Source organism: Bufo bufo, chromosome 6, assembly GCF_905171765.1.
Source record: "Bufo bufo chromosome 6, aBufBuf1.1, whole genome shotgun sequence".
Taxonomy (NCBI): Eukaryota; Metazoa; Chordata; class Amphibia; order Anura; family Bufonidae; genus Bufo; species Bufo bufo.
In genome coordinates this window covers 302,674,704-302,687,788 of record NC_053394.1, presented here as the reverse complement: position 1 = coordinate 302,687,788, position 13,085 = coordinate 302,674,704, and the positions used below count along the sequence as shown (strand labels likewise).

At 44.4% G+C, this 13,085-nt stretch overlaps 1 protein-coding gene across 1 annotated transcript in view; it reads left to right on the top strand.

Annotated features, from left to right (window-relative positions):
* The window catches only part of PPP1R1B (protein phosphatase 1 regulatory inhibitor subunit 1B), a 108,550-nt gene that overhangs the window by 78,955 nt on the left and 16,510 nt on the right, over window positions 1–13,085 (top strand). The window contains exons 4-6 of the mRNA XM_040438195.1: window positions 3,145–3,220; window positions 8,958–9,125; window positions 9,216–9,314. Coding sequence (XP_040294129.1) covers window positions 3,145–3,220; window positions 8,958–9,125; window positions 9,216–9,314 — 343 coding nt within the window. The remainder of the gene's footprint in view (window positions 1–3,144; window positions 3,221–8,957; window positions 9,126–9,215; window positions 9,315–13,085) is intronic.

Genomic DNA, 13,085 nt, shown 5'->3' with positions numbered 1-13,085 from the left:
AGGCTATCTCTGAACTTCGGTAACAACAATTCACCCTTTCACACTAGGATGGCCCACAGCAGTGGAGCACATATGTACTGGCAGGATCAAGTTCCCAAGTGTTTGGATTTTAAAGAGGCACAACATGACGGAACTGCTGAGCAATACTATTCATGTCATGTCATTAAGGAGAGGATTGTGGAACATCTAAAATCTCACGGATTGAAAGATAAAAAACAGCATGGGTTTACTTCAGGGAGATCATGTCAAACTAATCTTATTGATTTTTTTGATTGGGTGACTAAAATAATAGATGGAGGAGGTGCAGTAGACATCGCTTATCTAGACTTTAGTAAGGCTTTTGATACTGTCCCACATAGAAAGCTTATCAATAAAGTGCAGTCTTTGGGCTTGGACTCCCATATTGTTGAATGGATTAGGCAGTGGCTGGGGGACAGGCAACAGAGGGTTGTAGTCAATGGGGTATATTCAGACCAAGGTCTTGTTACCAGTGGGGTACCTCAGGGATCTGTTCTGGGACCCATATTGTTTAAAGGGACTCTGTCACCACTTTCTAACCCCCCCTTTTAAAAGTATTGTTCTCTCCATGGCGCCCTTGTGATTACAAAGGTGTTGTTATAACATAAATTCGCCGTCTCATTTTGATAAAAATACCTTTTATCTAACCTGTCAATCTTGTGGATAAGGTGCCCAGGGCGTTTCTGAAGGTCTGAAGCTGCCGCCCGCCGCCGCCGCCGTTGGTGCCCAGCTCCTCCCCTGATCCTTTCAGCGCCGCCTGAATGTAAAGAAATCCGCCTCCGGCTCTCGCTCAGTGCCCCCTCCTCCTTTTCAAAGATCCCGCGCGTGCGCACAGGCCTGTGCCTGATGCGCCCGTGCGGACATTTAGAATCAGCCTCATTGAGAGAAGTGCGCATGCGCGCACTTCGCTCAACCTCCTCATAAGACGAGCACTGCAGCCAGCCACTCAGAGCCTGCCAAGCGCTGTATGGAGCCGCAGGCTCTGAGTGGCTGGCTGCAGTGCTCGTCTTATGAGGAGGTTGCGCGCACTTCGCTCAATGAGGCTGATTCTAAATGTCCGCACGGGCGCATCAGGCACAGGCCTGTGCGCACGCGCGGGATCTTTGAAAAGGAGGAGGGGGCACTGAGCGAGAGCCGGAGGCAGATTTCTTTACATTCAGGCGGCGCTGAACGGATCAGGGGAGGAGCTGGGCACCAACGGCGGCGGCGGCGGGCGGCAGCTTCAGACCTTCAGAAACGCCCTGGGCACCTTATCCACAAGATTGACAGGTTAGATAAAAGGTATTTTTATCAAAACGAGACAGCGAATTTATGTTATAACAACACCTTTGTAATCACAAGGGCGCCATGGAGAGAACAATACTTTTAAAAGGGGGGGTTAGAAAGTGGTGACAGAGTCCCTTTAATATCTTTATCAGCGAAATTGGAGAAGGCCTCGATGGTAAGGTGTGTCTTTTTGCTGATGACACAAAGATTTGTAACAGGGTTGATGTTCCTGGAGGGATACACCAAATGGAAAAGGACTTAGGAAAACTAGAGGAATGGTCAAAAATCTGGCAACTAAAATTTAATGTTGATAAGTGCAAGATAATGCACCTGGGACGTAAAAACCCAAGAGCAGAATATAAAATCAGTGATACAGTCCTAACCTCAATATCTGAGGAAAGGGATTTAGGGGTCATTATTTCAGAAGACTTAAAGGTAGGCAGACAATGTCATAGAGCAGCAGGAAATGCTAGCAGAATGCTTGGGTGTATAGGGAGAGGCATTACCAGTAGAAAGAGGGAGGTGCTCATGCCCCTCTACAGAGCACTAGTGAGACCTCATCTGGAGTATTGTGCTCAGTACTGGAGACCATATCTCCAGAAAGATATTGATACTTTGGAGAGAGTTCAGAGAAGAGCTACTAAACTAGTACATGGATTGCAGGATAAAACTTACCAGGAAAGATTAAAGGACCTTAACATGTATAGCTTGGAAGAAAGAAGAGACAGAGGGGATATGATAGAAACTTTTAAATACATAAAAGGAATCAACAAGGTAAAAGAGGAGAGAATATTTAAAAGAAGAAAAACTGCTACAAGAGGACATAGTTTTAAATTAGAGGGGCAAAGGTTTAAAAGTAATATCAGGAAGTGTTACTTTACTGAGAGAGTAGTGGATGCATGGAGTAGCCTTCCTGCAGAAGTGGTAGCTGCAAATACAGTGAAGGAGTTTAAGCATGCATGGGATAGGCATAAGGCCATCCTTCATATAAGATAGGGCCAGGGGCTACTCATAGTATTCAGTATATTGGGCAGACTAGATGGGCCAAATGGTTCTTATCTGCCGACACATTCTATGTTTCTATGTCAGCGGGCATGCGTTACTGGAAAGGTATTCAGGAATGTTTTCAAATTCTGAGAGAGTCCAGAAATTGCTCACAGGGTGCAAAAACACCCCATGCTGATTTGCAAGGATAGTGTAAGAAAACATTTGGATATGAAGTCCAAATTATTAGTGAAAGCGTTAGTTCCCTTTAAAATATTAGCCTCTGTGGATGGATTCATTTCTGCCAGGTCTTCCCAGGGTAGGAGCTAAAATCAAAATCATTTCGTTGCTGCGCAGTATTCTGAAGCCACCCCTTTAACCTGTTTCACTACTAATAAGCAGCACCAGATGTGTCTGACAGCCTCTTATCACCCTCCTTAAAACTAATATGTTCCAAACAGCAATTATAGTCAGTGAAGATTGGTGTCATCTCCACTTACTGGCTCTGTGCACGCCCTCAGCCGACAGTCCATACACCAAGTATGTGGGCTGTGCAAACCTATACAGTCTCTACACAGCCAATGACAAGGCCCTTCCCAAAAGTCAGTTTCACAATCTAAAATCTATGCTTAGGGGAGGCCCAGCTCATGGCCATGGTCTGCAAATACTAGGCCCCAAAGCCTATGGACACAAATAATCACAGACATATGTTACCATTTCTCCTGAATAGTCTGCAGTTGAGCTGTTGAGTTCCAATTTTGGCTGAAGTCACCTACAAAGTTACTGTAGAACAATATTTAGCATACATGGTTCAGTAATAGACATTCGATTTGGTGGGTATGTTTCCTGTTAACCCTCTTCCAATTTTTTTTATAGAAGCTGACAGGGGACGCCCAACCACTAAACACCAAGAGATCAAATCCATGTGCCTATATCCCTCCATCAATGAAAGGTGAGTTATCTCTGAAAGTCATAAGAAAAACTAAGTATGCCCTCCATGAATTCTCTGATTTTACGTATCAGGACATAATAAATTTTTTTTTTGCTTTATAAGATGCACCTGATGGTAAGACGCACCTAGGTTTTAGAGGAGGAAAATAAGGAAAAAATAATTTTCGTCAGACCCCCATATCTGACAACAGATCAGACCCCCATATCAGATCCTCAGATCAGACCCCTAACGGAACTTAAATAAATAAATGAACGTACCTCTCCTGCTCTGCTACTACTCTGCAGGTCTGGCAGTCTCTCCTGCAGTCTTTTCTGGTCCCGCGCTGCACTGTGATCTGACTGCGTACAGTCAGGACAGTGCATTGCGGCACACAGAGGATGACATGGGAGCAGTGAGTAAAGACAGCACTACAGTCACCGCTACCTGCGCCCACTGCATATTATTGAGTGCTTCCATAATGGAAGTCCTCACTAGTATATGCTTTATAAGATACATTGCAACCCCCCCCCCCCCCCACACACACACACACTTTTGGGGGGGGGGGGGTGGATCTTGTAGGGCAAAAAATTTGGTAGTCTTTAGAAGTCTTTAGAAGTCCCAGCAAATTAACCCCAAGGTCAAACCATACAATGCTCAGAGAAAAAACTGCACTCAGTCGGCATGTTAAATGTTCAAGTTCATGACGGCCGGGGTCGGCCTTATGGGGCAAAGGGCACACTACCCTTTACTTCTAAAAGGGGCGCCAGATGACCCCTTCTCCCAGGCATCTGATCACCAGGTTAATTAATCTGGTGTTCAGGCTCCCCTGCACTTAATTATATAATATAATTGAGCATTCGCCTAAGCACTGGTGGAACAAGGGAACCGCTTGTTCCCTCCCTGCTTTTTTGATGACATTATTGCATCGTATGTGCCGACCTGGCCAGAAGAGGTCAGAACTACATTGCTGGAGGACGTTGTGGGACTGGGAAAAAGTAAATATTACGCAGTGTGTGCACTACAACATGGGAACACAGTATGGAGGCACAGTATTGAGTCACAGAATGGGGGAACAGTTGGGGGCACAGAAGAAGCATAGTATGGGGGCACATAAGAGGCACTGTATGGGGGCACAGAGCATGAGGCTTGGTCTGGAGCTTGGGCACTGAATGTCATCAGATCAGAAGCTGGGCCACTATAGATGAAGTAAGTGAATTAAAAACCCCTTACATTTGTTTAGTTAGAAATACACAAAGAATTATGGTACTGTTACAGGGGGGGAAACCCCCCACCATACAATGTCTCCAAGTACTAAGCCATAGGCAGGGAAAAGGGAGCGGGTCACCTCCTAAAGCTTCCCTAAAAAAGCCCTAGTCTCCTGGCTGTATGAGCCGCTTTCAATGGTAAGGGGGTTCATACCCACGAACCTAGAAGTCTAGGAATCCCTGCATCGCCCTCAACATCGTGACACGAGGGAGTATGGCGGGTTACATCCAAATTTACCACGGTTGACCTCCCGAAGGCCTCCGCCTTCTTTCTGCTTCATCAGTGCAACCTCTTTATAGCCACTTCCAAGAGGTCTGTGGTGCGTCATTTGGTCAATGCGGCGAGGGCATGTATCCCGATTCTGCCCCCACAATGACTTTGTGGACCGACAAAATTCAGGAAATAATGAGGATGGAGGATCTTATTGCCACACTGAAGAATACCGAGAAATCCTTCCACAAAACCGGGAGGGGTTGGATAGCATTCCAAGAGACCCAAGAGTTCAGGCTCTTGTTATTTTCGTGAAGGGGCTACACCGCCATTTCTGACACTAACAGCCAGGTTTCTTCTTTCCTCGCTCTAATCTCTTTTCTTTTCTTCTCTTCTTATATTCGTCTTTCCCTCCTCTTCTTCCCCTATCCCATCTGCCCTAAGTTCGCATTGTCTTACTCTCCCCCACTCTGATATCCCCCAAAGCTCGAAGTGAACCTGTTACATGCTACCACTCTTAGGATCAAGTCTTTATTTGGTCTTTACGATCCGAGGCGAAGATCTAAGTAGATCCGAGTTCAAGATGTCTTTTATTTTTTGGCTCTTCAGCTTCTCAAGCCGGCTTTGTTACTTTGTGACTAGCTATTATATACCTTAATCCATGAGACGATGATTCGTAATTTGGGCTGCGTCCCCCCCACAATGTTTCCTTTGTGCTGTTAACATTGATATATGATACAGAAATAAAGAATAATAAAAAAAAAAACATAGTGACAGGGCAGAGACCTCCTGTTCATCCATCACCACGGATGAAAGGCGTCTCCAGTGGCCCAGTAGCTGACAGGGAGAAAGACAATGCAGCAACTGCACGGCAGGTAAGAACACACTGTAACAACAGAACATCAAACACCTGCCGCAGCAAAGATGGAATAACCACACCAAAACAACCTGGACCCCCATGTGGACACAAAAGCAAGGTGGCTCCAGGCAAGGCTGCTAATGTCTTTAGGTTCACCCCTCCGGGAAACCAATCGGACCCCCTTTCGGAGGTAACACACACAAGGGAGATATCTTGCACACATGCAGGGACAAACACCAACAACATCCCAGACATGCAACCACAAACAAGGCGTACAACAACCTGAAACCCCTGGTGGGAAGTGGCCAGAATAGACGATACTGCCAGGTCCCCTGTCAGTTCTACTACCTGCCGGTCCCTAGGCCAGTCCTCCGGTGATCCCTGCCATCCTTGGTCCCAGACCACCCACTCGAGGTCTGATTCCGAGGGAGACTGTGCCGCCTGCTCCTTAAGAGCGTTCAGGCTGGCGTCAGCCACTAACGCTGCCTGAAACCCCTGATCGGACGTGGCCAGAATAGACAAGACTGCTACGTCCTCTGTCAGGTCCTGGGGACCTGTCTTCTGGCCTCCATCTGACTTGGCAGCCACTTGGTCAGAAGGGGGAAAGCTATCAGACCCCTGAGGGGCCCCTAGGGCCCCAGCACTCCCACTGCGCGTGACAGCAGCTATGGCCGCTGCTACCGCTGGTAGTGCCTGCTTCCCCTCGGCTTCCGACCAAGTCGCCAATCCAGACGGACTAACCTGGCCCTCTGACATCCCAGTTGTGGAGGAACCCTGCACTGAGGCTTTACCTGGCAGCCCTACTTCTCCTGGGACAGCCCTGACCTCATTTGCATCCTCCTCCCCCGCAGCTGTCTGCCCCCTGCTTGTCCCCTCAGTCACCACATCAAACACTTACCTGCCGCAGCAAAGATGGAATAACCACACCAAAACAACCTGGACCCTCATGCGGACACAAAAGCAAGGTGGCTCCAGGCAAGGCTGCTAATGTCTTAAGGTTCACCCCTCCGGGAAACCAATGGGACCCCCTTTCGGAGGTAACACACACAAGGGAGATGTCTTGCACACATGCAGGGACAAACACCAACAACATCCCAGACATGCAAACCACAAACAAGACGTACAACAAATCTCCAACTCAAACCCACACCATAAATGACACACCAGGAGGGGAAGGAAGACAAGGAGGAAACACTCAGGATGACATCGCTGGAGATATCGCTAATAAACTTGATGTCAAACTTGGATGGCCCTCAGCTCTCATCCAAGTACAGATCAAGCATCTCACATGCAAGGCTGACAAACCAAACTGATCTGAGACCACACCCAACTCACCACTTTGCTCCAGCCAGTGTATTAACCCCCACACACACCACACAGCAGGGAGACACTACTTAAAGGGGAATTGCACACACCAGCAAAAGGCAACAGGTTGCCGCAGACAACAGCATTCATGGCCAGCAATTCACGGCACACACAGCAAAACCCCTGACACTGCCACAACATGCCAAAACAGCAACATGTTGCCACCGGCAACAGCAAGTGTGGCAACAGTGTCACGGCGTACACCATAGGCCGTGACAGGTACTCACTGTCAGAGACGCAAACAGCTATATTTTTTCCAGTCACTTTTTAGATAAATAACTTAGACGACCCCTTTAAGTTTGCAGAGTTGCATTTGAGCAAACCACAAGACTTGTGGAACTTTTGGGTTGTTTGGTCATAGTGGGGATGTTTGGTCATAATGCATAACACCAGATTTGGCGAAAACTAAGTACAGCATATCAAACATGGTGGTGGAGATGTTATAATTTGGGCTTATTTTGTAGTCACAGGACCTGTGCACCTAGCGGTCATTGAGTCGACCATGAACTCCTCTGTGTACCAAAGCATTTTAAAATCAAATGTGAGGCCATCTATCCAACAGCTAAAACCTGTCCGAAACTGTATAATGCAACAGGACAGTGATCCCAAACACACCAGCAAATCTACAACAGAATAGCTATAAAGAAAAGTATTGAGATGGTGCAATAGCCTAGTCAAAGTCCAGACCTCAACCCAATTGAAATGTTGTGGCAGGACCTTAAAAGATGTGCATAAAAGAATGCTCACAAACTCATTGAACGGAAGCAACATCGTCAAGAAGAGTGGGTCAAAATTCCTCTAGAATGGTGTGAGATAAAGTCATAAAAAAAACAATTACTACAGGTTTTGCTGCCAAAGGTGGTTCTACAATCTATTGATTGATAGGCTGCACTTAGTTATTCACACATCGCTTTTCCATTTTGGCTTAATTTTTTTTCCGAATGAATAATGGTGGAATTTGTCCTGTGTTGTTATTCATCTGAGGTTGCTTTTACCTAATTTTAAGACCTTTTATTTTTTCATGACTGTATATAGCTTTAGTACAGTGTGAATGTACACCCTGCAACACCATTTGTTTTTCATGATGGCTGGAGCTTTGTGTTATTTTTAATGCATAAACATAGAGTTTAAAAACTACATTCAGGCTAGCTACAGTCACCACTAAGATGCTATAGATGGTGGCTATGAAAGTATACATTCTTGAAAAGGCTGAATCTGATAACTCAAGACCCAATTTAATTTGGGGAAAAAACAATAGCAAATGGTAATATTAATCCAAGTTAGCCAATTGCCACTTCCCTCTGGATCATCTATATATCATAACAGATATAATTGCAGACCTACAGAACATTTGGCTAATGTAACAGCTACCGATCTGTCTAGACAACCCTTCCATATGCCCCCTTAAGATATCATGAAGGGGGTTCTCTCCATCAGGACACCTCTTTATAAGTCAGAGGGTTGCAGCACTTCTGGGGCCAAAGGAGAAGAATATATGGTCAGCAGGAACTTCCTCCACTGTTCACCAGATTCATAAACCAGACTTACACTAATAAGCAGCTTTCTAGTTTGACTTTAATGCAAAAAGGGGTTGTCTTTATTAGGCTGAGTTCACATCAGCGTTCAGCCTTTCCGTTCTCCTGCTCCGTTATAGGAGCAGGAGAACGGAAAGGAAGAATTCGGCACATAACTGAGGCGAACGGAGCCTACGGACCCCATAGACCATAATGGGGTCCGCTAGGTTTCCAATCAGAGGAAGATTTTTGAAGCGGAGACAAAAGTTGTGCGCGCAGCTGCTATAAAATGGATGGTGGAGGAGCAAAGGATAGATCATCTATATCTGAATCTTGGAAAACCCCTTTAAGATGTTGCGTGTAATTGGTAACTGATTCATAATAACCTGTGCAGGCAATACACATCCTATGTGAAGAACTATTTTTCCTAGGTAATACGCACCTGGTTGTATGGAAATACTATTGCAAAGGTGGTTTGATCTAATGGTTTAGTTCTAAGCCTAACTATATGTCTTCTTTTTATTTTTCACATTGTCATTTGCAGCTGTCCAGCGCATAGTCCAATCTCATATGCAGTCCCTAGGGTCTCTAAGTGACAGTGATAATGAAAATGATGATGAAGAAGGCACAGATGACACTGAAACTGGTACAGAAGAGCCAGAATATAATGAACCAGAAGAATATGTGGATTGTGGTGTGGCCTGTGGCAAAGGCAAGATCATGAGCATTTTGCAGATGGCTCTGTATATACTGGATATTATGTCAATTACTCAAGAGCAACTATTTTCCTGTTGGTTTCTAGGTGATGAAGGTCCACCCAGTGACAATCTAGAAACCCTTATGAACCATACTTTTCTGGAAGATAGAGCAGACACAATGGAGACGGCAGACACACAAACAGGTACCTAAATCTATCTATATGTGTTTCCTCTGGCCCACCAGAGTACCAAAGGATCCTCTGGTGGGCCCAGGCTCTGATATCAAAGTGGGCTCCAAAGGTTCAGCAGAAAAAAAAATATTTGGAGCTGTATTTGGAGTCAAAACTTGCCACTAGGGTCTATTTCTAAGAATCAAAATATTTTAGACTTTTTTTGATGATACAGAGTCTGGGCCCGGAATGTAAATTCCTCTGAAGGGCCCTAGGAACTGTAGTCTAACCCTGTGCTGGTCCATAGCAAACACAGCTGTAAAACATATCACCGAGTAGCAACTCCGGCAAGATGGCTCCATGACCTGTACAGAAAATAAAATAAAAATAATGAACAATCAGAAAATTACCACAGATTAAAAAACTAAAAAGAATACAATTCAGTATCTGCTTATAATTATCAGTATGGTATGCATAATGTATTAGTATGTACATTTACTGACAGCCCTTGTATTCTTACATTATCCAACCAATGCCCTACATCTTGTACAAATACAAAAGCAAGTACCCATAATAATAATAATAATAATAATAATAATAATATTAATCTTTATTTATATAGTGCCAACATATTCTGCAGTACTTTATTATCAGAGGACACATGTACAAACAAAATCTGACATTACATAGCAACAAGTAAGGGCCCTGCTCACAAGAGGGTGGCACAAAAGGTAAAAAGTGCTTGTTTTGTACAATAGTGTTTCTAGGGGAGAACATATAAAGCTGCTGAGCCAGTCCCCAGCAGATATTTGTATTGCTTCTGAATGCATGGGGTTTGGTGGATGGTGTTGATCAAGTTACAGTAACCAATGCAGTGATGCCTCCATCCTATGCTATGACTGGCATAGGGTGGGGGCATCGGAGTGGTGGTTAGACAGATAGGTGAGCCTGGTTGCTGCATTCAGGATAGATTGGAGAGGGGTGAGTTTTGTGAGGGGAAAATCAATTAATAACGAGTTACAGTAATCAAGTTGAGAATGGATCAGGGCAACAATGAGAGTCTTTGTGGCTTCCACAGTAAGAAAATGGTGATTTCAAGATGAAAGATAATATCAGTGTCAAGCGTGAAGATAATATCAGTGTCAACCATGACACTAAGACAGCCGGTATGCTACCTAGGAGTTATGATAGTGCTAGACACTGAGAGCGAAATATCAGGTTTAGGTAGTTTAGTAGATGGAGAAAACACAGTTCAGTGTTTAAAAGATTCCGTTTCAGTTAGAGAGAGGACGTGATGTTAGAGACAAAGCTGGTCTTTTGTAGTAGTGCAGGGATGTCATGGGATGAGGTATGTAGTTAGGTGTCATCAGCACAGAGACAACCTAGGACTGAACCCTGAGAAACCCCAACAGCAAAAGGAAGAGGAGAAGAAGTAAATGATACACCGAAAGAGCAATTGATAAGATAGGAAAAAACCAAGAGAGAGCAGTGTCCTTAAAGGGTTGTGCAGTGCTAAATTATTGATGACCCATCCTCAGGATAGGTCTTCAATATCAAATCAGGGTCCAACTCCCAACACTTCCGCTGATCAGCTGTTTGAAGAGCTTCAAAATTGCCGGTGCTCTGTCTCAGCAGCGGCGCAGTGTAATTACAACTGCTCGTCCCATTCACTTGAATAGTAGTGATGAATGGCAGGGGCAATATTCGAATTCGCGATATTTGTCAAATATTTGCGCAAATATTCGTCATATATTATTTTCTTGATTGTGAAAATCGGCAATGTAATATGTGCGTATTGCGCGGGCATTACAGGCGTGGGTCACTGTTGCTACATTTTTCAAGCTACTAGAAGTTTCCTGAGACTGGAGAAAATAGTTGGCACGGCAGAACATCACAATAGCTTTATATGCAGATAGAGTGCTCCAATATATTCACAATTGCGCAAATCGGCAAGTAATGATGCACATATTTTTGCGCAATACGTGCAACTTCACATTTTAGCAGGTCTGACTACATATTAGTGATTGGTACACTAAGTATTGTTGTGACATCACAGCACTATGTCTGTAGCATGTATGTATGGACAGCAGAACCTATCACACTACCTAACACACTGCATTGGAACCTATCAGGTACACTATATCACGATCTAACCTACAGTCGTGGCCAAAAGTTTTGAGAATTACATAAATATTGGAAATTGGAAAAGTTGCTGCTTAAGTTTTTATAATAGCAATTTGCATATACTCCAGAATGTTATGAAGAGTGATCAGATGAATTGCATAGTCCTTTGCCATGAAAATTAACTTAATCCCAAAAAGAACTTTCCACTGCATTTCATTGCTGTCATTAAAGGACCTGCTGAGATCATTTCAGTAATCGTCTTGTTAACTCAGGTGAGAATGTTGACGAGCACAAGGCTGGAGATCATTATGTCAGGCTGATTGGGTTAAAATGGCAGACTTGACATGTTAAAAGGAGGGTGATGCTTGAAATCATTGTTCTTCCATTGTTAACCATGGTGACCTGCAAAGAAACGCGTGCAGCCATCATTGCGTTGCATAAAAATGGCTTCACAGGCAAGGATATTGTGGCTACTAAGATTGCACCTCAATCAACAATTTATAGGATCATCAAGAACTTCAAGGAAAGAGGTTCAATTCTTGTTAAGAAGGCTTCAGGGCGTCCAAGAAAGTCCAGCAAGCACCAGGATCGTCTCCTAAAGAGGATTCAGCTGCGGGATCGGAGTGCCACCAGTGCAGAGCTTGCTCAGGAATGGCAGCAGGCAGGTGTGAGCGCAACTGCACGCACAGTGAGGCGAAGACTTTTGGAAGATGGCCTGGTGTCAAGAAGGGCAGCAAAGAAGCCACTTCTCTCCAAAAAAAACATCAGGGACAGATTGATCTTCTGCAGAAAGTATGGTGAATGGACTGCTGAGGACTGGGGCAAAGTCATATTCTCCGATGAAGCCTCTTTCCAATTGTTTGGGGCATCTGGAAAAAGGCTTGTCCGGAGAAGAAAAGGTGAGCGCTACCATCAGTCCTGTGTCATGCCAACAGTAAAGCATCCTGAGACCATTCGTGTGTCGGGTTGCTTCTCATCCAAGGGAGTGGGCTCACTCACAATTTTGCCCAAAAACACAGCCATGAATAAAGAATGGTACCAAAACACCCTCCAACAGCAACTTCTTCCAACAATCCAACAACAGTTTGGTGAAGAACAATGCATTTTCCAGCACGATGGAGCACCGTGCCATAAGGCAAAAGTGATAATTAAGTGCCTCGGGGACCAAAATGTTGACATTTTGGGTCCATGGCCTGGAAACTCCCCAGATCTTAATCCCATTGAGAACTTGTGGTCAATCCTCAAGAGGCGGGTGGACAAACAAAAACCCACTAATTCTGACAAACTCCAAGAAGTGATTATGAAAGAATGGGTTGCTATCAGTCAGGAATTGGCCCAGAAGTTGATTGAGAGCATGCCCAGTCGAATTGCAGAGGTCCTGAAAAAGAAGGGCCAACACTGCAAATACTAACTCTTTGCATAAATGTCATGTAATTGTCGATAAAAGCCTTTGAAACGTATGAAGTGCATGTAATTATATTTCACTACATCACAGAAACAACTGAAACAAAGATCTAAAAGCAGTTTAGCAGCAAACTTTGTGAAAACTAATATTTTTGTCATTCTCAAAACTTTTGGCCACGACTGTGCACTGACTATCTCCCACTAACTATCTGTATTATATATATATATATATAAGCTAACTAACTAACTAACTAACTAACTATCTAATGTAACGAC